This window comes from Amphiura filiformis, chromosome 4, assembly GCF_039555335.1.
Source record: "Amphiura filiformis chromosome 4, Afil_fr2py, whole genome shotgun sequence".
In the NCBI taxonomy this organism is placed as follows: Eukaryota; Metazoa; Echinodermata; class Ophiuroidea; order Amphilepidida; family Amphiuridae; genus Amphiura; species Amphiura filiformis.
In genome coordinates, this window is record NC_092631.1 from 29,996,867 (window position 1) to 30,023,613 (window position 26,747).

The 26,747-nt window shown below is 36.7% G+C and overlaps 2 protein-coding genes across 3 annotated transcripts in view; one reads left to right on the forward strand and one right to left on the reverse strand.

Moving 5' to 3' along the window:
- Positions 1 to 4,882, reverse strand: part of LOC140150784 (long-chain specific acyl-CoA dehydrogenase, mitochondrial-like) — a 41,453-nt gene extending 36,571 nt beyond the window's left edge. Inside the window, exon 1 of the mRNA XM_072172902.1 lies at positions 4,593 to 4,882. Within this exon, the coding sequence (XP_072029003.1) occupies positions 4,593 to 4,732 (140 nt within the window). The 5' untranslated portion in view covers positions 4,733 to 4,882. The remainder of the gene's footprint in view (positions 1 to 4,592) is intronic.
- Positions 4,883 to 15,012: 10,130 nt separating this feature from the next.
- LOC140150785 (inactive serine/threonine-protein kinase 19-like) lies at positions 15,013 to 25,998 on the forward strand. Of its 2 annotated transcripts, XM_072172903.1 has the most exons (7): positions 15,013 to 15,187; positions 15,898 to 16,049; positions 18,238 to 18,461; positions 19,656 to 19,753; positions 21,292 to 21,350; positions 24,313 to 24,401; positions 25,389 to 25,998. In XM_072172903.1, exons 1-7 carry the CDS (start codon positions 15,082 to 15,084, stop codon positions 25,432 to 25,434), a joined length of 774 nt encoding a protein of 257 aa, XP_072029004.1. In that variant the 5' UTR covers positions 15,013 to 15,081; the 3' UTR covers positions 25,435 to 25,998. The 2 variants fall into 2 exon arrangements, with proteins under 2 accessions (XP_072029004.1, XP_072029005.1); XM_072172904.1 differs by lacking the exon at positions 24,313 to 24,401.
- The last annotated feature ends 749 nt before the right edge of the window (positions 25,999 to 26,747 follow it).

Consider the following 26,747-nt stretch of genomic DNA (forward strand, 5'->3'; position numbering starts at 1 on the left):
GTTTGACACAAGACTGGTGCTTGTGTTTTGTTTGTAAGAGTGAACGTTCTCTTTGTCCATCGTCTTTGTCTCTTTTGTGATTGTCCTTTGTACCTGTTCTTAACAATTTTGACTATAATATTATGTTTTAATTCATGATCGTTGGGAACTGGTGGCCCATTGTGTATGTTTTTTCTCCCTCCACCAGTTCCAAGAACAGGGAATAAGTAACACAGAAAGCTCACAAACAGTAACACACAACTATAATTACATAAATGAATCATTCAACATATTTTTTGTCTCATCAAGTCCTTAAAATAAAAGATTTTAAAATTGATTAATTTGCCACATTTCAGTTAAATGCACTAGAGAGCAATGAAAACCCATGTCTTTAATTTCTTAATATGTTACTTAGAATTACAAAACCTGGCCTTGTTACACTCAGGAAATTGTTTTTGTAACTTAATAATATGTTGAATAATGAAGAAGGAGGTGGCCTATATGCTTCACCCTAGCAGGGGGTAAGACAATGCGAAACACAAATTAATATATGCGAGGATCGGAAATAAACGATGCAAGCCCGAGAAATTTAAATGGCGTGATTGGGGCTCGAGCAAACTGGCATATGAAAATATTGAGAGAGAAAAAAATCAGGACTCAGCGGGATTGAACCCCAGTCGCTGGATTACGGTCCAGAGCTTTACCACTGTACAACCTGAGTTCACAGTCGGTACTCGGGCAATCTCAACTAAAGTCCCCATGATAACTCTCTCATTGTGTCTCAAGTGGCCAATTAATAATATGTTCTGAGGTGAAAAAAAAACTTAACTTTTTATCACTTTTTTTTAGTTTTTGCCATTTTTGCCAGCAAAAAAGCCAAGCCATCAGCTTTTGCCCTCAGGATTAATTACTTGCTATGAATGTTTATAAGGCTTACATTGTACATGCTGTAAAAATTCTCCAGCCATTTTACATTTCTTGTAGTGTGGACAGACGTGTGTAAACCTTATACCCCGGTACATAATAATGTTCAAGGAGAGAGAAATTGCTAGAGAATGGAGGAAGAAAGGTCTTAACCCAATAGAGAAATTGTGTACTATTCTAAAAGAAAGGTTTTTGTGAAACTTCTTATCGCAAAATCATAACACTTACAGTCCAGAGTGGAGACCTACTGTTTGACATATTCATTTGACCCATATATGTAGGGCTATGATATTTTGTGATTTTTAAACAAAATCTGAGAGGGTGACCAGCTAACCTTTTCTGAAAATTAGGTGAACATTCATGGCTGCTCATGCAGGTACTTCTTTTGAAAGTCCTAAACAAGGTATAGCAGTCGTTGATAGGATATGCAGCTTTACACGGATAACCTATTGTATGTGAAAGGACAGATACAGATACTACGCCGCAATTGCGATGCGATGTGCTGCCGCACTTCATTGTACTGCAGAATACTGGAGTCCAATCCAATGCAGTGAAATTAACAGCTAATCAATTTCAATTCAATTCTGAGCATTCATTTCAATTCCAATTCAATTCCAATTCCAATTCAGTTGCTGTTTGTGTTAATTGACCAAAGGCACACTGCAAAAACTGGGTCTAGAGATTGAACACTTTTTTGTCCTCGATTTGTAAACACATGTCAAACTGCAAAACATCAAGTGTTTAATATTATCTAAACACAAGGCATCAAATTACTAAACATGTTTAGCATTTCTAGACATGTTTACAAATCGAGGACAAGATGGTGTCTAGAATGGTGTTTAATATCTAGACACTGTTCCGCTACTAAAGTTTGGTTTTGGTAGGGGTGTGCCGCTGTTTTTCAAGATATTTGGACCCATTGATATACTAAAAAAAGTACCAAAAAGTCAAAATTTTTGGCCAAATTTAACCCATTTTGTCTTATTTTGCCAAAACTTTTGGGAAAATTTTGGCTAAATTCAGGCAAAATTGTGCTATTTTCCGAAAAAATTGAGAAAAGTTTGAAAAAAAGGACCCATCCATGTACCAAAATTGGCTTAGAAAAAGGGGTCATATACCAAAAGGCCGAAAATGCTACCCATGTTTGCGACACTTCCCCGTATGGTCATTTGTACTGAGTACCCCCCCCCCTTGGGGTTTTTTGCAGTGCATGTTTTAAATTTTACTACTAATTTAATAACACTTGAGTCAGCAACACAAAGTCATAATCAAGTGCACTACTTGTCACAAAAATGCATGTTGTGCCAGACATAACAGGGCAGGGATGGTCATTATATGGCACCATCTATTGATGCTAAATTTTTAATGTGTGTCTCTTGTGTGAATAAACCTGGAATGTGTGGAAGTGTATCAGAATTCAGAATGGGGGAATTGAAATGCTGAATTGAAATCAAAGCTGAATTTCATTTCAATTCCACTTCATTCTTCATCACTCAATATGATTTCAATTCCAATCCAATTCAATTCTTCATTGCTCACGATGATTTCAATTGCAATCCAATTCAATTCATGCCCAAGCCCACTCATTTCGATTCCAATTCAATTCCAATGCATTGAAATGAAAATTGCCCAAAATTCATTTCAATTCAATTCGATTTCAATGCATTGAATTAACATTAGTTACAACAATGATTTTAAACTGGTTATATTTAACCAGGCCTTGAAATAAGCGGGCGCGGGGAGCAAATTTGCTCTCGTAATGCCACCACTTGCTCCTGGTCCTTATCAAATTCACATGAACCAGGAGCAATTTTCTAAAACAAATTGCTCCTGGTTCCAGTTTTGCACTTGATCAGATGCAGTAGTGCTGCTACTTGGTACTATTGTATAATTATGCAGAAAAGGATTACTTTTTGAAAATTGCTCCTGTTTCTTCAGAAATTGCTCCTGGTAATGGTGAAATCCCAGTGAACCAGGAGCAATGTTCAAAAACAAATTGCTCCTGGTTCCAGTCTGCTTATTATTTCAAGGCTTGTATTTAACAGCGTTTTATGGCAATAAAAATAACATAATGCCATTTTGATTTGTTCAAAATATTAGATACAACGGTAATGATTGCTCGAGAACTCTAGCCAAGAATTTGCTCACCGACGATAGCTTCACATTCTAGGCTAGAGACCTTTGCATTCAAAATCTAGTTGGATTCGCTGAAGCATGACACAGTGTAAAGCAATGGAAGGTCAGAAGTAAACACAGCCGATCACGACAGGCGATTGCATCAAAAATGTTGCTAAAATTACACTTCAGCAAAATTTTAGACTGTCCAATTAAATACGCAAATCTTGCTCAAAAGATACATGAGTTGACTCATCGAAATAACTTTCATCCAAATTTCAACATTAACAGAATAAATAACCTCCGGTGTAAAAATTTGCACCGCTGTCCGACCGAAAAACCATAGTAATACTCTAGCATTGAATGCGTAACTATCGTGTGCAAATTCGAAGCTAGAGTTCTCGAGCAAGGTAATGAATGACAATAATAACTTTGCACCATCTATTTTTTAGGTCATTGTGTGAAATTATCGGGTTTTGTTTTGGGCCTCGGTATTTTCCTCGCCTCGGGAGCTACCGCTCACCGCTCCCTCGGAAAAATACCTCAGCCCAAAACAAAACCCTCCGATTTCACACAATGACCTCAAAATTATGGTGCGCAGTTATTATTGTCTAAGTACATGTATGAACGGACCTTAAATTTTACAGTGCTCTTGATGGATTTCATGTTTGTTTTCAAGACCTATTGTTTTGAAAAGGGGTATAATCCTTCTTGTCTTCCATGAGCAACCGCGTCATATCGGGTATAATCTTCCTTCCAGGAGCAACCACTGTGTATGATTGACGGGCTATTCCATTGCTCGTAATAGGGTAGTGTATTTTAGCGGGGCATGGTGCACGCGCGGTTGCACATGTACTAGTACAAGGTAGACTTTCGCCAAGACTTGGCATGTGGTTGTTGGTGTAGGGGTGTGTAGGTGTGTGTGTTGGGGGAGGGGGGGGTGTTGTCTGAGATGTTAGGGATTATTTAATAATATTTTTTAATATTGGAAGAACGTTTTAAACTTTAATTTAAGGCATCATATACGATTTTATACTATTTTAGATTTTCAATTAGGCCTAATAACAAAATAATAAAATAGCATTTAAAATTATATTAATAGGCCTATTTAAACTATACAGGAGAGGGTTGTGTTTGGTGGCCATGGGAGTTCAAATATGTTATTTAGGTGGTCACTTTTAAGTGTCTAATCTGTACAATTTTTGAGATTTTGTTCATTTTAGGGCTGAAAATTTTAAAAAGATTAGCAAAAAATTTAAAATGAGTTTTAATCAATAAACCAAAATACACCCGAATCTGTCGCACATCCCCGTAGTAGGTATACCCCCGGGGGTATACCCTTCTTTCCACCCCGCCCCCGTTGCCCTAAACTATACGTGTATAATAATATATCCACCACGAGTATTTACCTGTAGGCAAGCTCACCCCTACAGTCGCAATAGTTATAACCCAGATAGCTTTTAACTCACGCCTACTAATAACGTACTTTCATCAAGTGATGGCGCTATAAGGTTTACCACGGAAGCTGTTTGGTTTACCGTGGAAGAAGATTATACCCTATATGATTGTTTTACCTTTCTCCTTCTGGACGTTGGGAAACATTGCTTGTCCACAATTGTCGTAGGCCTACATTTTTTAGAGTTTGTAAGCTTACTGCAGGAACAAGTTTTGAATGAAAAGTCTGTGCGATTCGCCCTAAAGTATGCAAAGACATTGTACTCCACGAATGCCAAAACCTTGTCAAAAAGAAGACCTTGCTTAATATCTGGTGGCCATCAACTTATCAGATAATATATTAGAACTTGCAAATTGAACTTTGATCATGTTTTTGTCAAAATCACAGCTGATAAACAATTATTACTCTTTTTCACATGCTCTCCATTTCCGGGTACCGTCTACGAAGCATACCGCATGGCTGATTTTCATTGTATGAACTGCGGAGAGTCTAGTCAACAAAACGCTGGTACTCATTTTTTTGTTAAGTGGCAACCCGTCCCATTTGTTTGTACATTTCTTATTGGAGCAAGTAAACGCAATGGTACCAATACTGTGAAGACAACACGTAAGAGAAAGTGGCATTTATTTTATTGAATATTTCAATAAAAAAGTAATGATAGTATATTGGAGGAATATTTAATGTTAACGGATACATTAATGATGTGTCTGGTGCAGTAAAGAAGTTAAACCTACTTCAGAGTAAAGCTAAATAATCAAATGTAATATGATTATGGTGTTATGATTCAACTGCTGTTTACTTCAGAATTCGACAGCCTTGCATATTGAAACTATGAAAGCATGCACAGTTTTAGCTTTATTTATAAAGTCCGTTTGGTCTAACTGTGAAGGTTATTGGGAGTTAATAATTCCCAATGTTGATAATAACCAAACCACATCATTACTGCACACTAGCATGACTAGAGAGCTTTTCTATCAACAACTGATAAATATATTTTAGACCAAATTAAAATAGTTAATTAAATTTTAAAATCAGTCTCATCATCAGTAGAGTCCCAACCCCAAAATTGGAGAATTCTCCCAATAGTAGGGGAGATTGGGGTTAGTTGGAACGCGGGGTAAGTTGAAACATTGTATTTTTTTCTGACACAAAAAATTTATTTGGTAAAATACTGGCACCTATTAATAGGTATTAGTAAGGGTCATCCACCAAATTAGCAACAGCACTGATGCCCCACCAGTGTTGGCTTGGGAAAGGAATATCTGTTTTTTGACTTACTGACTAATTTTTATACCCCTCAGAAAAGATGCGTTATCTCCATGACGATGTTGTTTGAAGATTCAGGGGATTATTTTTTGAGTATCATAAGCACTATATAGACTTATAGTAAGTCCCAGAATAATGCTAAATAAAAGTTTTATTGTATTTCTTATTTTGTGTAAGGCCGTGTAAAATTAATATTTTGGTTCTCGTCCCCTCCCTCCTCAATTTCTGGGATTTGTAAGATTTTTTTTTTTTTTTTTTAGATTTTTCAATTTTTTAGACTTTGGAATGATTTATGAAATCTTCATACATATAAATAAGTTTATTAGAGAACAAGCATCACTTCCAAGTCTTTTTGTGGTACTCTAGGGGTTTATCCTCAGAATCTCACATTTGAAAAAAAAAAAAAAAGGGCCTCATCGCTTCCTCGAGCACTGTTGGAGAAGACCGAAAACTACTGACAATGCTAATTTTACATTGAAAAAAAAAAAAAATAAAATAAAAAACACCTCCCTCCCTCATCAATTCATGAAAATCCTCTGGACGAGAACCAAAACATTAATTTTATACGGCCTAATGAACTTGGAAATGTAAAAATAGGCATCGGGGTTAGTTGAAACTTTTGAGGTGGGGTTAGTTGACACATGAAAATCGCATTGAAAAATATGGTTAAAATTTGACTTTTTAAAATTTGTAACATGTTTACCATTTCTTCAATATTGCTTTAATATGGTTAAAAAGCAATAATACAAGCAAAAAGTGCACACAGAAAGTACATTTTATAATATTTTAGGCTTATATTTTGGTCCATGGTGACACTCGTCACCTTGTGTCCAAAGTATTGACCTGCACTCCCACATATTTATTTATTCATTTTTTCACACTGATTGTATGTTAAAGGGTGCCTTCAAGGGAAGTATAACCCTAACAACACAATAATAATTATTTTGAAATTTTTACAAGCCGTGTTTCAACTAACCCCTATGTTTCAACTTACCCCAGGGGTAGGGTGCATCAAACGCCCCTCATGTCAACCATATTTTTTGTACCTAGTGTCACACTGTGCCACTTAACTAGAAAATCATCCCCTCCAAATTTAAATTCAATCGGAGGTCGGGAAGGGGGTCCACCGTGAGCTTAAAGTTCGGACAGAGGTAACCAATAAAAGTCCGGCCGGCAGCTATTGTATTATATATACAGTTATACACACACATTAATAGCTGCCTTTAGTGAAAGTTTTTAAAGTACTTCATATCTCAGCCAATACTCAATCAAATGCAAATCCATTTGAACTAAGCAAAAAGGCAGCTATTTTCAGACATATTTGAGGTCATAATAATAGCTGCCATGTGCATGTTTCTCTATTTACAGCTGTTTCTGCATGGAAAATGGATCCATCACATGCTACAAGCTTAAAGTTTGTGTATGATAGGTGCCTTTAACTAAATGACAAATAAATCAGGCAGCTATTTAGTTTTCATTACTTTATACTGCACATCACTGTGGCTGCCATATGAATAACAATGTAATAAATTGCTTAATATTTATCAGTGCATATGATATGCTTTCTCAGATTAGGTGTCTGTTTTCTATCTTGCTCCACCACTTGCAAGACATGGGCAGTAGCTAGGAAATCTGTATAAGTTTCACGACACTTTCTGCTGCATCATTTACCACATTGATGGCTCTAACATTGCTAAGCGATAGCAGTAAAGCTAAGGACTCGGGCCAATCAATTACATTCAAGCAGTCATGTATGTCCAAACTGCTGTATAGTATCAAAATCTCTCTAATGCAGAATCACATTGAACAGCTTCCGCAAGGCACTGTGACAACAAAGCACTGGCTACCAAAGATATGTGAATTTGTTGTATTTGCAACAATAATCTAAAGTTCCTGCTGGATAACATGCAGTGTTGCTTCTGACCCGCCATGGAATGATCTTCAGTTGTACAAGCGCCTCCTGCAGTATGCCGATATCAAATTCGGTGTTGCAACAAGTGCACGCAAACCCACAAAGCCCTGAGCAGACATCTGTGGTACATGTATCTCACCGAAGAGATGGCACTGCTTGCTCTCTTCAGTGGAAAGGTATCAGTACAATAGAGACAAGCTTTAGCGAGTTAAACCTGATGCAGCAGCACTAAAGCTATATATTCGCTTGGTGCAGGCTTTGGAAAGCCAAAGTTCCCTGACCCTGAGAATATCACTTAGTCAACAGTCGTCCTAGCTGATTTTGCAGGCAAGGTTCACTATGAACATCCTGCAGATCAATGACAAATTCCTAGCAGACAATGTTGCCACTTGGCCCGAGTCCTCAGTTTATCTGCAATTGCTTAGCAATGTTAGAGCCGTCAATGTAGCTCAATGTGGTAAATGATGCAGCAGAACGTGGCGTGAAACTCAGTGCAGATTTCCTAGCTGCTGCCCAGAGTTAGGAACATTATCAAAATGTCTTGCAAGTGGTGGAGCAAGATAGAAAACGGACACCTAATCTGAGAGAGCGTAAACTGAATGATGTTCCCTAATTTACCAATATCATATAGACTGAAGCAACATAGATAAGTACATTTATTACATTGTTATTCATATGGCAGCCACAGTGATGTTCAGTATAAAGTAATGAAAACTAAATAGCTGCCTGATTGATTTGTCATTAAGTAAAAGGCACCTATCATGCAAACTTTAAAGCATGCGATGGACCCATTTTCCATGCAGAAATGGCTGTAAATAGAGAAACATGCACATGGCAGCTATTATTATGACTTAAATGTCTGAAAATAGCTGCCTTTTTGCTTAGTTCAAATGGATTTGCATTTTATTGAGTATTGTCTGAGATATGAGGTACTATAAAAACATTCACTAAAGGCAGCTATTAATATGTATGTATAACTGTATATATATAATTCAATAGCTGCCGGCCGGATTTTTACTGGTTGCCCCTGTCCGAACTTTAAGCTCACGGTGGACCCCCTTCCCGACCTCCGATTGAATTTAAATTTGGAGGGGATGATTTTCTAGTTAAATGGCACAGTTTGACACTAGGTACAAAAAATATGGTTGACATGAGGGGCGTTTGATGCACCCTACCCAGGGGTGGGGTTAGTTGAAACACTTTTTTTCAAATTTTCAAATTGGATTATATGAATAATCATAAGCAGGTCCAATAAAGTTTAAGGCTGTATTTGTAGCATGTATGTATATGTTTATACTGATATGGTTAGTGTTTCTTGAAAGTAATCGGTTTGCGTTAAAAAGACGATTTTGTGAAAAATGTTTCAACTAACCCCAATCTCCCCTACGAATTCTCACTATAGTGCGAATTGTTTATTTCAAACACACGCTCGCAGCTAACGATAGGTGATCGCACTTTGGCGACATCGGCATCGTAAAGAGCGGATCAAAACGCCCAAGACTACCGATGGAAAAAAAAATTCGCCGATGCATTTTCAAGTTATGAAAAAAAGTAACAAAAAATGCCTTAAAAATATACTCATTTGCATTTATTTAATTAGCTATTCTATATAGTTTTATTTGATTATCAGTAAAAATGTAAGTTATTTCCATTTTTATTGTAAGTTTGAGAAGCATGCGAGTCGGAAAATTCGACATACGAGATTCTGTGTCTGCAAAATTTTGGCCCGATATTTGCCTGATTTTTACCACAAAAATCGTGATCAATGACTCAAATCAACTTAAACGAGCAATGTTTGGATATTATTTAGCTTAATTGTACTGAAAAATGTAGCTTTAGTGCAACGTACGAGTGGATGTTAATGGATTTTGACCAATGGTCACAGCAAGAAATTGACAACTGAAGATGACGTCTTTGCCGTCATCCATGTACCATCTCTTCCACAGCGCTTGTACCGGAAGTCAACCTATCACTACCAATTGTAGCAAAGCACTGACAGTTGGTGTAGAGATGGATGGGCAATACCATTTCTCACTATTTGGCGAATTCGCACTATTGGGAGAATTCTCCAATTTTGGGGTTGGGACTCTACTGATCATCATCATGATGATCATTGTTATACATGTAGACCTTTTTCTTGTGACGTCCCCGGGTGACGTCACATTTAATCGATATTGGGGTCTTAGATGTAAACCATGTGCCCGCGATGTGAAAGCACCAAATACAGTACTTCATATTTTCTCCTCGGTTTTGTCATCTTTTTCACTTCAGCTTCCACAAAATAGTTGTTTACCTTACTTTAAATGGGAAATGCATACTGGTTAGAGATGGAAATAAATCAAAATTGAAACTCTCAAAATGTCTTTAGTGACATTAGTTGTCACTGTTGTAGGGGTAGACTAGAGGGTGTGGTAAATAATGAAAATTTAAAGATTACCTCATGTTTCTCATTACAAAAATTGCAAATTTCTTTTCATTTTAATGAAAACAAATTAAAATCTTTTCTCAATCTGTTTAATTTTTGGTAAGCTGAAAGGGGGGGAAGCAATTGGCAAGCAAAGAGGGGGGGGCAAGCAAGTTTTGGCACACATTCATAGGGCGCCTTTTTAATAAAACGCTCTAAAATGGCTTAGGAAAACAGTACGGAAATGAATGCAAGTTTTCCTGCTCGTTTGGCTCGCAACATGTATCTCTAGAGACCATTTAAGGGGGTACTACACCCTTCGATAAATTTGTGGCTATTTTTGCACTTTTCTCACAAACTAATAACACACTGGTAACAAAATTTATGTATATTATAGGGGCAAGGAATCCAATTACTACACTGGAATTTTAGTGACCCAAGACAAGATTCCTTGCCCCAATAATATACATAACTTTTGTTACCAGTGTGTTTTTAGTTTTTGAGAAAAATACAAAAATAGTCACAAATTTACCACAGGGGTGTAGTACCCCCTTAAGATGGCAAATTTGGATCCCAAAAATTTGGCATGTGCAAAGGGGGGGGGGCAAAGATTTGTTGGCAGGCCAATATATAGGGGTAGGGGGACAAGTGCACATTTTTATTGTGGGGCAAAGTTCCACTTTTGTGCTGCACATAGGGCCGTGTGTCGTGAACTGGTGTTCTCAATAGGGTGGTGTTGTTTCATATTTTAGTAAAAAATGACTTGTTTGTAATAAGTAAGCACCTTTAATCATTTCCAATGCCATCAAATTTACATTCATTTTAAAACCTATAGTGTACTCCTTAATTTGATACCAAACTTAATATTCTGAGGTTTTTAATTACAAAGTTGTAAGTAATTTAAACGAAGACGCAGGGTGGTGCAATTGGGATACGGAATTGGGATACGGAACCATGTAAAGTCTATGGGAGAAATGAGCACTCTGCTCATCAAGGTTTTTCTATATTACAACAATGAATAAAGTCTTTAAATAAGATACTGCCTAAAGGCCTAGAATGTACTCTTTAATTTGGTACCAAATTTGATGTTCTGAGATTTGAAATAAGAAAGATTTAATTAATTAAGTAAACAAAGACACCGGGTGGTGCAAAATTGGGATACAGCACCATGTAAAGTCTATGGGAGAAACGAGCACTCATCAGTTCATCATGGTTTTCTACATTACAACAGTGAATGAATTCTTTAAATCTCTACTTTTATACTAAAGATCTATTTGTTTTGTGATATAAATTAATTAATCAATTAATTTTTAATTAACACAGATCTTGGGAATAATATAAATTAATTAATCAATTAATTTTAAATTAACACGGATCTTGGGACACCGAAATCTGAAGACAACCATCTCAGGTTTTTTTTAACTGCCATAAATCAATTGTACCGGTAATTTATTTTAACAGGCCTGTATTGAATACTCATTAAATTAATTAATTAAATAAATAAATTATTAATTAATTATCTAATTAATTAATTATTTAACAAACAAATTAATTAATTAAAATTAATCAATCAATCAATCAATCAAAATCAATCAATCAATCAATTAATTAATTAATACAGACCAAAATTTAATATTTGCTCAGCCTCATTCATAATATGGCATTTTAAAATTAGACATTTAAGGGGGTACTACACCCCTGGCCAATTTTTGCCTATTTTTGCATTTTTCTCAAAAATTATAAAACATTGGTGACAAGTAAGATATACATCTATATTATAGGGGCAAGGACTACAACTACTGTACTGAAAATTCAGCAACTCAAAGTAAGTAGTTATTGATTTATTGATCAAATATTGGTTTTCCCTCGTTTTTGACTGTAACTCCACAACTTTTGTCTGTGCTGAAATAAAATTTCCAGTGCAGTAGTTTTAGTCCTTGCCCCTATAATATACATATCTTACTTGTCCCCAATGCGCTATAATTTTAAGAAAAATGCAAAAATAGGCACAAATTTGAGCAGGGTGTAGTACCCCTTAAAGTAATACGCATTTTTTATATTATAAATGATTATATTATAATTGCTCACTGCATGTGAGCTGTTAAAGAGTGTCAAGAGAGTAATAAAGATTAAGGTGAATTTGGTAGGGCTCGGTTGCTCACAACCTCTCTGGATAGTTTATAAAAGCAACAGTGCCCGAAAGTATTGCTAGGAAGAATCTGAAGTGAGTTAAAGTTGTAGTTAATACCTGCAGTTTTTACATGTTTGAAGTCAACACAAGAGATTGATTCTTTTTATTTTTTTAAACTGAACAAAATTTACGTCTTTTATGTCACCGTGACATCACACCACAGAAAGTACCCTATTTAGGTGCAACCTTATCAAAGTAAACATTTTTAGGATGGTTGTTGCTTGCACTTTACAAATGTATTAATGTTTTTAAGAATAAACTAAGATTTTAGTATAAAGAGGCCCTTTTAGCAATTCAAGTATTATTTTTGTATTTTCCTCAAATTTTGATGGAAAATTTTGTAACGTGTCATTCCGTGTATCAAAAAAGTACATCAAGTAGGGGTAACCCTATCAAAGTATACATTTTGGGTGGGCTATTGCCTCTACTTTGCACCAATAAGGTTGTTTTTTAGATAGGTGCTATGGTTTGGATGTTACATGTTTTTGAGGAGGTACTACTTTTTTACAACTTTTTCATGCATATTTGGATTTTTACCTGATTTAGACTTACCCCTACTGAAAATTAGATGCCATTTTTGGAAAGATTGGACTTTTTCCATTCAGAAAATGTTTACTTTTGCTATGATAGGATATATAATTTGGAAGTTATGAATGTTTCAATGCAAAATGATGCGCGATCCTAGAAATTTACTAACAAAACGCACAAAGGAACCTCACTTCAAGACACACGCCGGCCATAGGCAAAATAATACCAATTCGGCACAAAGTATGAACTTTTACCTAGAGCTAATAATAGTGCGCCTACATGATCCCAAGTAGCTGTTGCTTGATTTTTGCCCGGATTTTTGTCTACTTGAAAAACAATGACAATTCTATTTTTTAGGGAAATCATGTGACAGTGTGGCTGAAAGTATTTATAATCCAAATAAATACAGACATGTTCATAAAACAACCGATTTTAATACTCCATTTATAAAATCATTGTACTTTTTTATACATTAAGACATCACATAAAATCAAGGTTTTTATTGCAAAAGTACATTTGCTTCTGAGATGATTTCATAAATGTACATTTTATGGTGTGTGAAAATCAATGTATCTCATTAAAATGTATTCTTGGTCTCATTATATAGACAAGCAGCAATGGATTATTAATCAATCAATATTAACGTTCACACAGGTGCGCCTTAAAACATGTAAAACACCAGAATTGCATATAGAGGGGGTACTATAGAGTCTAGATTCTGAGGACATTTTCTAATCCATAATATGGTTATATACAAAGTATATGTCATGTCATGTCCCCGTATATTAATCCAGTGTATATAAGCATCTTGTCCCGTACAATGCAGTTTGTATGTGTGTATAATATTAGATTGCATAATGCCCCGCTTTTGTCAACCAAATTTAATGTAGCTAGTCTTAAAATGTGCCAAATGTTGATATAATAAGATTCCCAAAATTTAAATTAATTCTGAGTTTGTCATATGGGTAATAGCCATACAGCAGCTATACATATTCTCATGTATAATGGTACATATGATGGCTGCCATGTACTTAAAATTCATGATTAGGTATGTAATTTGGGTTTGTTTTCAACCAAACTTGAAGTTAAATATGGCATATACATCACAAAAATGAATAGCTGCCATGTGCTGTAACACGCTTATTTAGCATAGTGCTGCCATATACAAATAATAGCTGTATTTTAATTATATTTCAAAACACTCTTATGCTAAAAACTTACCCACAGTTCATGTGGGATGAAAATCACACTTTCTCTTAGCACTCCTTTTATGTTTGCCTTAAATTCACAAAGTATATTTTTACGCAGATTTGGCCTATTTTCCCCCCTTCCTGTCATGTTCACCAAACTGTAGAACATTTTGATAATGGCTCTCAGATTTTGCAGTACTGAGGAAATCCGAGCCCAATTTCACTGCACGCTCGGCTGCATCGTTGATGATATCGATTGCACGGATGTTGCTTTTAGAAGTCTGCAACAGTCTGTTAAGTAGCACACATGGCCCAGTTCTCCACTCTGTCTTCAAGATATTGACGCAGTATCCTCATCATGAGCTATGAGTTGGGTCCTAGCAAGTCTGCGAGTGATGTTGACTGTATGATGTTGTCTGGGAAAGTGGTTTCCCAAACCCAGTGCCAAACCAGGTACTTGAGAGTCCAAGTCCCAGGTCCAAGTAACGGTTTGGCGCAGGGTTTGTTAAAATGGTAAACCAACCTTCCCAGACAACATCACACAGTCCACTTCACTCGCAGACATGATAGGACCCAACTCAGGATACTGCAGATCAACCATAAATTTCTTGAAGAGAGAGTGGAGAACTGGGCCATGTGTGCTACTTATCAGACTTCTAAAAGCAACATTAGTGCCATCATTGTCATCAACGATAAAGCCGAGCATGCAGTGAAATTGGGCTCAGATTTCCTCAGTGTTGCAAAATCTGATTATCAAAATGTTCTACAGGTTGTTGAACAGGACAGGAAGAACAGGTCAAATCTGCGTAAACATAAACTTTATGAAGACAAACATTAAAGGGAATGTTAAGAGAAAGTGTGACTTTCATCCCACATGAAAAATAGAAGTTACCCAACTGTCTATTCTATTTGAAACTCATACTCCCTCATTGGAAGACTTTAGCTAAATCTTCCACAAGGGTAGTGTGGATTTTAAATGGAATAGCCCATTATGTACACACATGAATTGAAAGTAAATTGATCCCTATTTTTCTTTTCAATGTACAGATCCGACAGCCAGTCTAATTTGCTTGCTTAACTTTGCTTTTCTTGCTGGTCCAACACTTGACTTTGAAGATGAAAAGAAGAGCGCACATACTGGATGCATTCAAAACACGCAAGAAGCCACGGATAGCGCCCTCACATGATGCAGACTGGGGAGATGATCACCAATCTATCAGTGGTAAGAAAATTTTTTTATTTTTTATTTTTCTGGTTTAGTTGTCATTACTGAACTTGCTTTCTTGGTTTCAAGTTGAAATTTACAAACAGATTTTACCAGTGTGACATCTGTTTGAATTAAGCCAAAATACTCAAGGACCAAGTGGGCTCTTGGTTTGAAATCTACAGGCCCTCATCATTTTTCACTGGCCAGAATGATGTTACACTGTAAGACTTCCACAACAGGTAATGCCATGGATTGATATTTAATTGAAGTCAACATTGAGGCTGGCTTGCATTGGGTGACAAAATTTCACAGGCCCAAGCGTATCGGTAAGACCACAGTGATTTTCTTGGGTTTTGACAGGGCCAATGATATCGTATCGGCAAGACCGCAGTGATTTTCATGGGTTTTGACCAATGGGGGATTAGCAAGTTATTTCTTGCTGTATTTTTGTTTGCTGGTTTTGTTTGTTTACTTGTTAGGTCATTTTTACTCCTGTGAACCCCAGGTCTCCCATGTTAGTTCTGTGCATAATAAGGGTCCGTTTTTAATCAAATGTTATCTTTAATGAAAAGCCACCAACTTCCTACATCACATGAAAATGATAAAAAATAACACTTATTTGGCACACTACAATGTACGTATATATGTTTCTTTTTTTGAAAAAAATCATGTCGACACATGTTGAATGAACACATTTCACATTTTGTATTATTTTTGTTTTGCAGCTGAAGATATCCCCAATGACACAAAGGCTTCTTTACTGCTGCTGCGTTCCCTATTCAACACCAAAGTGTTTGAAGACAGGGTACCAGCCATTATCTTCAAACATCAAGTATATAGTATTGTCAATAACAAAACCTTGGTAGATCAACAAATAGTAAGTAATTTACTCAAATAGTATGTACAGGCTATATCAAAACTATTATTACCCATAATATCATCATTATTACCCAGCTATTTTAAAGGTCTCTTCATTTCCAAAGGTGTGTTTGGAAGAGACAGGCTTGTATTTGTACGGATAAGTAACCTTCATTTTGATACAACCTGTATAGCAGGCCATCACTTTTGAAGAATTATATGCAAGCTACACCTCACTTTTATGAGCATGTTAAGGAGAGCTGCCAGGGGGGTGATTTGAATTAATACTGTAGGTCACTCTCCTGAACAGATGTGTAGGATAATTAACTTGAGGAGAGTGATTACCCTCACTCACATGAAATGCCAAAGCCTATCTGATATAGAGCACAAGTTTAGGGGAAATGTCAGGCGAGTGATTTAACTTAAGGTTGGTCTGAACCCAGGAATTATGGTAACTTTCGGGCCTCATAACTGCTAAATTATTAGTCTAAAGAATATAAAAGTGTACATTTTAGAATGGAAATGACTTGATGAATTCATCTGTGAGGTCCAATTTGGGCCAAAATGCTCATTTTGGAGAAAATCCAAAAAAAACAGGTTTTTGGCCCAAATTTTTTCAGTACTGAACGTAACAAAAAAAATGTTTGGCCAAAAAATTTTTTTTATTAATTTTTAAAAACTAGATAAAAATATCTAGGGAAGGTTTTTTCATTTTTTTGAATTTTGACCAACTTCACCAAAATTATTTGAAATTTGGGCTAAAATCAGGCTTTTTTATGATTTTTTTGAAAATTTTGCATTTTTTGACCATATTTGGTGCAAATTCCTCACAGATGAATTCAGCAAGTCATTTCCAGTCTAAAAATGTATACTTATATATTCTTTAGACTAATAATTTAGCAGTTATGAAGCCCGAAAGGTACCATAATTCCAGGGTTAAGACCACCCTTAATACTGTAGGTCACTCTCCTGAAAAGATATGTAGGAGAACTACATAGCCGCTTTCGCCAAACGTTTGACAAACATTTAGCGATCAAAACATTTGCCAAACGTTTGCGGGCATTTACGAAAATGTTTGACAAACGTTTGTGCTTGGCAATTGTTTGACAAACGTTTGGCGAAAACAGCTGTGTATACTTGTGGAGAATGATCACCCTCAGTCACATCAAATGCCAAAGTCTAGCTGATATAGAGCACATGTTTAGGGGAGCTGTGTCAGGGGAGTGATTTAACTTGATACTGCAGGTCACTCTCCTGAAAAGATATTTAGGAGAACTATACTTGAGAGTGATCTCACTGACATCAAATGCCAAAACATAGCTGATATAGAGCACATGTTTAGGAGAGCTGTGTCAGGGGAGTGATTTAACTTGATAATGCAGGTCACTCTCCTGAAAAGATATTTAGGAGAACTATACTTGAGGAGAGTGATCTCACTGACATCAAATGCCAAAACATAGCTGATATAGAGCACATGTTTAGGAGAGCTGTGTCAGGGGAGTGATTTAACTTGATAATGCAGGTCACTCTCCTGAAAAGATATTTAGGAGAACTATACTTGAGGAGAGTGATCTCACTGACATCAAATGCCAAAACATAGCTGATATAGAGCACATGTTTAGGAGAGCTGTGTCAGGGGAGTGATTTAACTTGATAATGCAGGTCACTCTCCTGAAAAGATATTTAGGAGAACTATACTTGAGGAGAGTGATCTCACTGACATCAAATGCCAAAACATAGCTGATATAGAGCACAGGTTTAGGAGAGCTGTGTCAGGGGAGTGATTTAACTTGATAATGTAGGTCACTCTCCTGAAAAGATGTGACCGAACTTTTAGAAGAGTGACCAAACTTTCTCGCAAATGCCTGATGTGTAGAGCATAGATTTTTTGGAACATCATGCAGTTATCTGCATGCCAAATAATTTGCCACAACCTTTATCTCACTAAAGGCTGGTTTTGCCTCACGCTGGTGAATGACACAATTTTGTAAACACACTGAAAGCATTCTTAACTTGAGACCATGTGCTTCGTGCTTGATAATTAATTTTCTATCATATAAGGCATAATGTTGTGATTGCCAGAGACATCCTTTCATAACATGATAACTTCAAATTCTAAAAGTTTAAACTGACTTTCAACACCTTGAATTTGTATGAACTTTCATTCGAGTATGATAACTTGATGCTACTTATTTTGTATTTTGTAGAGTGAAATGAGAGAAACTAAAGAGATCAAATTATTCCGCCTGGGCAAAGAAGCTGATGAATTCTGCATTGTATTCACTGACAACTATAAAGATCACTTGAGGAAACAATTTACAAACTCTGATATCATAGCAAAGTTTATTGACACTGTTGTCATGGAAACTACAGATGTAAGCCTCAACAAAACCAAGATGGTAGAATTTGGCTTCACTGATAAAGATATTACGTAAGTGTGGCATATTTCTCTAGTCTTGGGTGTGTCCGTAAGTGCACACTCACTGACATGGCAGGGTTACCAAACCCCCAATTTGGTAGCCCAATGTGGGCAACTTTTGAAGATTTTCTCCACAACTTAGGAAGATTTTCTCCGCAACTTTTGACCACAACTGCATATTTTTAAGAAATATACAAATGTCACTTTCTTAAAAATATGCAGTTTTGATACTTTCCGCTAGGAATGCGACGAACACCAATCGAACCTAATACCAATAGATCAAAATCTTCCTCTCTTCTCCAGTGTGCCTCTGTGGCTCAATTGGCTAGAACGTCTTGCTAGTACGAAGGTTGCCGCTTTGAATCCGGCCAGATGCATTGTTTTTTTAGGGGGGTTCAATGTTTATGTGCGCTGGCTGCTCGGGGTAAAAATTAAGATTTGTTCATGCAATTTTGTTGTTGCAAAGTGATTTGATGCAATATGAAAATTGTCCACAAGGCCCATATATCACTAGGAAAAAAGCTGTAAATCACCACCGTGCCTTAAATAGTGGCAAATAGCTTACAATCACCTTTTTTAATCGCATAAAATTGTGCAAATTTTACCCAATCACAGTAAATCCTGGTAAGTTTTGATAAACCGCTGGAGACTGGTAAATTTCACGAAACAGCATTACATTCTGAAAAATTGCATAAATTGGCGCTGAATTAAGCAAATTTGTACTGCATTCTGATCAACTTTGCAAACTATAACAAGATTTGCCTGTGTTCCTAGTGAAGTGACATGGGGCCTATATCATCTACAAGATTTACAGTTAGAATTAGGGTTAGTTTAAGGTTAGGATTAGGGTTATATTTAGCATCTAGGGTTAGGGTTAACATCTCGGGTTAGGATTAGATTTACATGGCAAGTGTTAAATACAAATACTGAGCAAAGCCATGCCAGCATGCTGCTTCAAACCTATGTTTATAAGGGGTAGGGAAGAAGTGTAGCAACAAGTGTTAAGGGAGTATCCCCTGCTTCAAATACATGACTGACTGGTGCTACTTGAAGTTGTGATATCGGTATGTAAAAAAACACATGTGTGTAAAGTGTGGACTATTTTTTCCTTGATTGTAGCATGGCAATATGATATTTCAGACCCTGTGCATAATATGCACATTTGTATTTATTTTAATGATTGAATATTTTGTCATTGCTTTGCAGACATTTACTTCGAGGTGGTGCTCTCAACGTGCGTGATGTAGGAAGTTGGTGGCTTGCCATACCTGGTGCTGGCTTATTCATTAAAAATTTAGTAAAAGGTAACAATTACAAAACAATTATTGCTATGAACAGTATTGATGCATGTTTCAATTGCTGCACTGCCTGCCATAAAAAAAGTGTTCAAACAGTCTTCATACATTCTTAGATAGCGAGAACCAATCAGAGCAAATGCTAGGAAAATGCAGACCATGCGTTACTTGTGTATAATGCATGGGTGCACATTCCGCGTACTATGTGCAGTGCTTTCCATCGCGTTCATCGGGTTGATGCATTTACATTTGCTTGTATTTTCCAACATTTTTAGTGACAATTTTATTATAAAAATAGCAAAAATCATGCAATTTTTTACCTTGTGTATGAAATAGGTTAATATGTGTATCACTTGTTACTTGAGAAATTGTTCAAAATAATGCACTTGTACTGAGATATTGATGCATCTCAGTACGCATGCATTATTTTGTACCAGGGTGGGGTTCTTAGTTTTGGTGTGGTTAGAGATGTGCTGCTCAAAAAAAAGAAGAGCATGATGTGGCATGTTAGTGTAAGAACGTTGTTTCTGCATTTTTGTCTTTTTACAGGAGAAACATTTTTGTTTTTCAGTTTTTTTACTTATTTATTATTTTATAACATTTTAATTATATACAGTCCAACCTCTTTTATCCGGCCATGATGGAACCAAGTGTTGTCCGGATAAGTGAAAAATCCGGATAAGTGAATTACATACAATTCTGCATTGACTGTCCCAAGTACTGAAATTGTGACAACAAAAGATTGTTTTAAAATGGGTAATAACACTAAAAGATGGCTTTGGAGTACTTTATGCAACTTAGATATGTCGTTATAAGCATTCAGAGCATGGAATTAAGGTGTTAAATCCTCAAAAACATGTTTTCCTGCAAAGATTTCACAGCCGGATAACAGAGAGATCCGTATAATAAAAGAGGTCTGGATAAGAGAGGTTGGACTGTAATTAATAATTTAATTAATTGCTTTTAGGACTTGTAAAATAGCTTTTGTAAAAGAGCATTTACCTACCTATATTTTCATAATCCATTATTCAATTTTTCTGAACTGTACCAACGGGTCGCTATGTACCAACAAGCCATCAGTCATAAAGGGGTGATTAATATACCAAATGGCCAATGATGTGACCCATGTTTGTGGCATATCCCCTGTATGGTAATTTATAGAGGCCGTCAGCGTGATGTCATATGCCGCCATCTTGTGGGTACATGTTGCGATGGTTGTTCGATCTCCATGTGTGAACAGCAAAATCACCGTGTCGATGCGCGATAACAGCTGCGTGGCAAGCTGCGCCCTGCGCGTAGTGTCCGACACATGCACACACACGTATCATCTGTACCCACAAGATGGTGAAAGGCTGACGGCCTCTATACCTTCCTTCCTGGGTTAGGTCTGGGCTTGAAGTTGATCACAATCATGAAAATCCCAGCATCCTCTGTTAGTCTATCACATCCACATTACACTTTTTTTTGAAGCTGTAACTCTTGTGAATCTTTTTTGAAAAATATGATAAGAAATTCAACCGTATGTTTTTGTCCTTGTTTTTATTAAGGTCGAGAATCACTTGTGAGGACAATAAGGAAATCTAAATACAAGGAGATGCTGCAATCAGTAAGTATATTACATGCGTTTATTTTCCACCGGGGGTGGGGGATCTTAGAGGGTGGGTGGGGGTCTTAGTTGTGGTGTGGTTGGAGCTAATCTAAATACAAGGAGATGCTGCAATCAGTAAGTATATTATCTGTGTTTATTTTCCATCTTGGGTTGGAGGGGGTCTTAGGTGTGGTTGGAGATGTGCTGCTCAAAAAGGAAGAGCATGGCTTAATTGTAGGGGTACTCACTTTGGGCGTATGCGTTAGTGGCAACTTGTTGGGTAATTGGCTGGGAGAAAAATCTGAATATAATTGGCGACATCTGTAGATTAAATACTGACTACTGTTCTCCCCATGGTACATTTAGAATTAGTTAAATGAACCATGAGAGTACTCTGTCCTTTGGAGGGGACATTAAGCTGTTGGTCCCATGTAAGTTATACCTGTAAGATGTAGTTAAGATGTAGTTTTTAACTCAATTGACAGCACCATCCCCACTTTACTTCATCAAAATGCAGATTTTAGTAAGAGCACTGGGACCCAAACTAAATGTATTTGTAGACAGAGATAAAAAAGACTAGTTTGCGTGTGACGTCACTGTCTATCAAATTCCTTAGGATCCTTGATTGGTTAATAGCGCGTAAAAGGAAGGTCGATTTATCTGGTGCCTATCGAAGAAAAGGAATAGCAGAAAATGGCGAAAAATATGTACTTTTAAAAGGCAAAAAGCAACTTTTCTAGGCATTGTTGACATGGTGCCTTCGCGAAAGAATGTTTCCTACTATAAAGACCTAACTTGAGATGGTTTGTATGTTTGAAGGTACAAAATTAATAATAAGGCGCCTGGTTTTACCGCCGCGTTCAGCATGAAGCAACTCATATCATTACGACACTTGTAAACAAACCATGCTCGAGTTTGTTTGACAGATGACGTCAGACGCATACTAGTCTTTTTATCTCTGTCTTTCTCTGGGCTCAAGTTTTAAGCTTAATCGATATAGGGTTTGGTGCTAGCTCTTTAAGTTTCTTTTCTTGAAATAATTGAGTCTGATGAAAATTTCCCTAGACACAGAATGAACTGCTTATTATCTCAGTCTATCTGTATCAAAAACGGAGCTGCCGGTTGTGATGGTGCTGGATATAGGCTGATTAGGGTTATGTGCAAGCCTCAAAATAACCAGGAGCCACACATTTGGAAAAAACAGCTCTTGGTTTGATTGACAGATGATGTCAGATGCAAACTAGTCTTTTTTATCTCTGTCTTCCATTATACCAAGAGACTCCTCCCATATAAACTGTCAACCAAATATGGACCAAAATGACAATGTGGTGGGACAAGGATCTTACACCAATCATTTTTGGTCCTCCGCAGTGCCAAACTTAGTTTTTGCTTACCCCACTCCCTGTCCGAACAAAAAATCACAGAAAATCGTACTATTTGGGGCAAAACCCGGGGGCAAAACATGCTAAATAATAGGTTTTTTCAAATTTAACCCCTCACCAGATGTTTCATTTTGCCCCCCCCAACAAAGGCCTGGTACTGCTACTGTCCTCACAACAGTATATTGTAGATGGATGATTCTTGCTGGATGAGTAGAAGATACCATAGTAGCAGCTCAAGTTTTAGCTAAATCGATATAGGGTTTGGTTCTAGCTCTTTAAGTTTGTTTTCTTGAAATAATTGAGTCTGATGAAAATTCCCCTAGACACGGAATGAACTGCTTATTATCTCAGTTTATCTGTATCAAAAACGGAGCTGCCGGTTGTGATGGTGCTGGATGTAGGCTGATTAGGGTTATGTGCAAGCCTCAAAATAACCAGGAGCCACACATTTGGAAAAAACAGCTCTTGGTTTGATTGACAGATGATGTCAGATGCAAACTAGTCTTTTTTATCTCTGTCTTCCATTATACCAAGAGACTCCCTCCCATATAAACTGTCAACCAAATATGGACCAAAATGACAATGTGGTGGGACAAGGATCTTACACCAATCATTTTTGGTCCTCCGCAGTGCCAAACTTAGTTTTTGCTTACCCCACTCCCTGTCCGAACAAAAAATCACAGAAAATCTTACTATTTGGGGCAAAACATGCTAAATAATAGGTTTTTTCAAATTTAACCCCTCACCAGATGTTTCATTTTGCCCCCCCCCCAACAAAAGCCTGGTACTGCTACTGTCCTCACAACAGTATATTGTAGATGGATGATTCTTGCTGGATGAGTAGAAGATACCATAGTAGCAGCTCAAGGTTTAGCTAAATCGATATAGGTGCTAGCTCTTGAAGTTTGTTTTCTTGAAATAATTGAGTCTGATGAAAATTTCCCTAGACACGGAATGAACGGGTTATTATCTCAGTTTATCTGTATCAAAAACGGAGCTGCCGGTTGTGATGGTGCTGGATATAGGCTGATTAGGGTTATGTGCAATCCTCAAAATAAGCAGATCTGTGATTATCTAGTGAACCAGGAGCCATTTTTAAAGAGCTAAGAGTCATTTAAATTTCATTAAAAACAAAACCTGCTTTAACTACCAGGCTCTATTTGAAAGAAAATGTAGAGCCTGGTTCATATGATGACCAGGAGCCAAAATGTTATGACCATTGGGTAAATGGCTCCTGGGTGCCTGCTTATTTTGAAGCTTGGTTATGTGCCTGTATAGAGTTGTGTCCCTGAATGATGCAATGGTTTAATACTAGTGTATGTGTCTTGGGCCATAGTGATTAGCAATTTCCTCTCAATCACCTGTTTTATTTTGTTTTTAATCCACTCTATCACTTAAATACAGTGGCTGATCATCTTCAAAGCTGGTAGGGAGATAGAGCACAATGACTCCTGAAGTTCTGATGCTGAACAATTTTTTCCTCATGTTTATGTTTGTTTCTTTTTTACCATTTTCATGAATGGTGAAGACCTCATTGATATAATTGGTTGTGTGTGCAAAATTTTATACATAATTCTTGTTGGATTTTATCTTGCCAGGAACTTGAAGCTCGTAAACTACAGGCTGTGAAGAAATTAAGCATGCAATTCCACATGCATGACATTATTGGTGCTGAACTAGTGACAAAGTAAGAAATATCATCTCCGAATAAATTAAGTTTGGTAGTGACGTCAGTGCTTTTATGCAGCAAACCGCTCTTGTACTTAAAGTATGTATACATTCTACAAGAGTAGGTTAGTGTACATGATTCTACGGACAGCAAAATATGCACCTACGTCACTACCAGGGGCGGCAATCCTTTCTGAAATGTGGGAGAGGGGACACAAATAAATGTAAAGTGGAATTTGCTGTGTGAGTGCAGCACATTGCGTGACAGAAGGAGGGGGTTTCTTAGGGGGATGCACCCCATTGAGATTTTTTTTTTTTTTTTTCAAAATGAAGCCCCAGTTGAAGTCATGTGATGCACATCCCCCATTATTGGTTATAATAGAACAGACTTTAAAACGTGGGTCTAATAGACTTACGCAACACTGGGATGATTGACTCTGTGATTGAAATTGCCAAAATGATTTAAGGGAGACATTTAATATTGTGTCCCCATCCGCATCTAAACACAAAAGGGAGGAGATCTGCTTTTGACTTTTTGTTAAAACATTATTTTTTAAAAAAGCGTAGTGATTTATAGTGCGCTACGCACAGGCACAACGCCTAGACGTTGATCCACAAGCCTCAGCACACTTTACAGGTTGTCGCTGACCACTATGGCCCCACATCATTCCATAAACCATTAAACAACAATTCAGGGACTTTGCTGCTTCAAGAGCGCACACCCTAGACATTCCACAAATAACCATCGCAACCAGGATCAGCTCCCGAGTTTTACAGTACGGGTTACAACAAGACAAATTAGCAGTGAGTTCCTTGTCCAAGGGAATTTCAAGCTAACTCAATTTTTCCACTCAAATTTTCCACAAAAGGTACCTTTTGTCAGCAAATCATATAAGGATTTACAATTAAAACACATGTTGTGGAAGGTTCCAGAAAAAGTTGTGTTCTTTCTTCATGAGAATATTTTTTTTCTAATGCATATAACCTTGATTTATTTTTCTTTCAGAATCCAAACCACTTCAGGGACATTATTAAGGCTGGTGGAATCATAGATTAAAGAGGTACTACTGATAGTTCACCAACAGGTAAAGTCCTTGTGCTTTGTATGGATTGAGAATGATGATGCTGGACTTTGCCACTTGGTGGAGCATCTGTATTATATTATCAGTCTATGGGTGGAATGAACGTGATCAATGAATTGACAACTGCACACTTGTAACCATGTATTATTGTCTGGCCGCTAAATTTGGATACTTTTCAAAGGTGTACTGCACTTCGGAACATGACATATTTCGAATGTGAGCTAAATGAAATGAAACTAATCAGTGCATTTTGTATTTTTGATGGTTGAATTTTGGTGTCAATGTTCAATGTTTTTCACCATTGCAACGGCTTAAATGAATTTGGTCAAACGTGCAAGGTTGGGAATCAGCCTTGTGTTTTGATGTGTATATAAAACTATCTAGCAACTAAATGATTTGGAGACTATTGGTTATGCGGACATATGGACATTTCTCAACGCTTTACAAATCTTTTTGCATCTACAGATAGCTAGTGAACGTGTAACTAGAACAAAATGTTGTGATTATAACACACACAAAGTGCTAGATTGTTGCTTACCAGTTAAAGGGTTAAAAAAAGGTGGAGATGGAAAAGTGTATTATAAAATGTATATAAAATAAATGCAAATAATATAAGAAGAGATTATATTGTTTCAAGATCTTACTTTACTCCTGGTTTTGGGACATCATATGTGACACGATCTGCTCCACGGGAGCCAAAGGAGGCATTTTTGAAAATTGAGTTACTATAATTATTATCTTGTAGTAACATTAATCTATCATATACTGAAAACACCAAAGGTCTAGCATATTTGGTTCTTAAGGTGGTACGAAAGGCAAAATCAAGTTGCTCTGATTGAGATTAAAATAGACTTGTTGCAGAGATATATGCAAAATAATCTTTAATTTCAAAATTTGAGCCAATCGGACAAACGGTTTTGAGATATTGCTGTTGAAAGATTCTTTGTATTCTATTGTTTTTGCCAATATATTGATGAAGTTAATGAGGAAAATTGGCAAAATGTGCTCATTAATATTAATTTTTGCCAATATTTTCCCAATATTTTATGAATAAACCTTCATACTACTTTTACCTTTAAAATTTTGACCTGAAACTTTGCCAATGTGTCTCTATGACCTAAACCTTTAACATGTGATTTTCCCGCAAATCTAATTTGCATTTTTGCTTTATTTATTAGCCTTAAGTATAATGCTAATTAATTTTGCAATTCTGCATGCGCGGGAAAATCACATGTTAATGTTTTAGGCCATAGAAACACATTGGCAAAGTTTCATGTCAAAAT

What these genes read in the sequence shown, in the direction of transcription:
- LOC140150785 (XM_072172903.1), top strand. Translation starts at nt 15,082, where the DNA reads ATGAAAAGAAGAGCGCACATACTGGATGCATTCAAAACACGCAAGAAG. An exon ending in TTCACTGATAAAGATATTAC is followed by an intron (nt 18,462 to 19,655) that starts GTAAGTGTGGCA and finishes ATTGCTTTGCAG; the next exon opens with ACATTTACTTCGAGGTGGTG. An exon ending in ACAAGGAGATGCTGCAATCA is followed by an intron (nt 21,351 to 24,312) that starts GTAAGTATATTA and finishes TTATCTTGCCAG; the next exon opens with GAACTTGAAGCTCGTAAACT.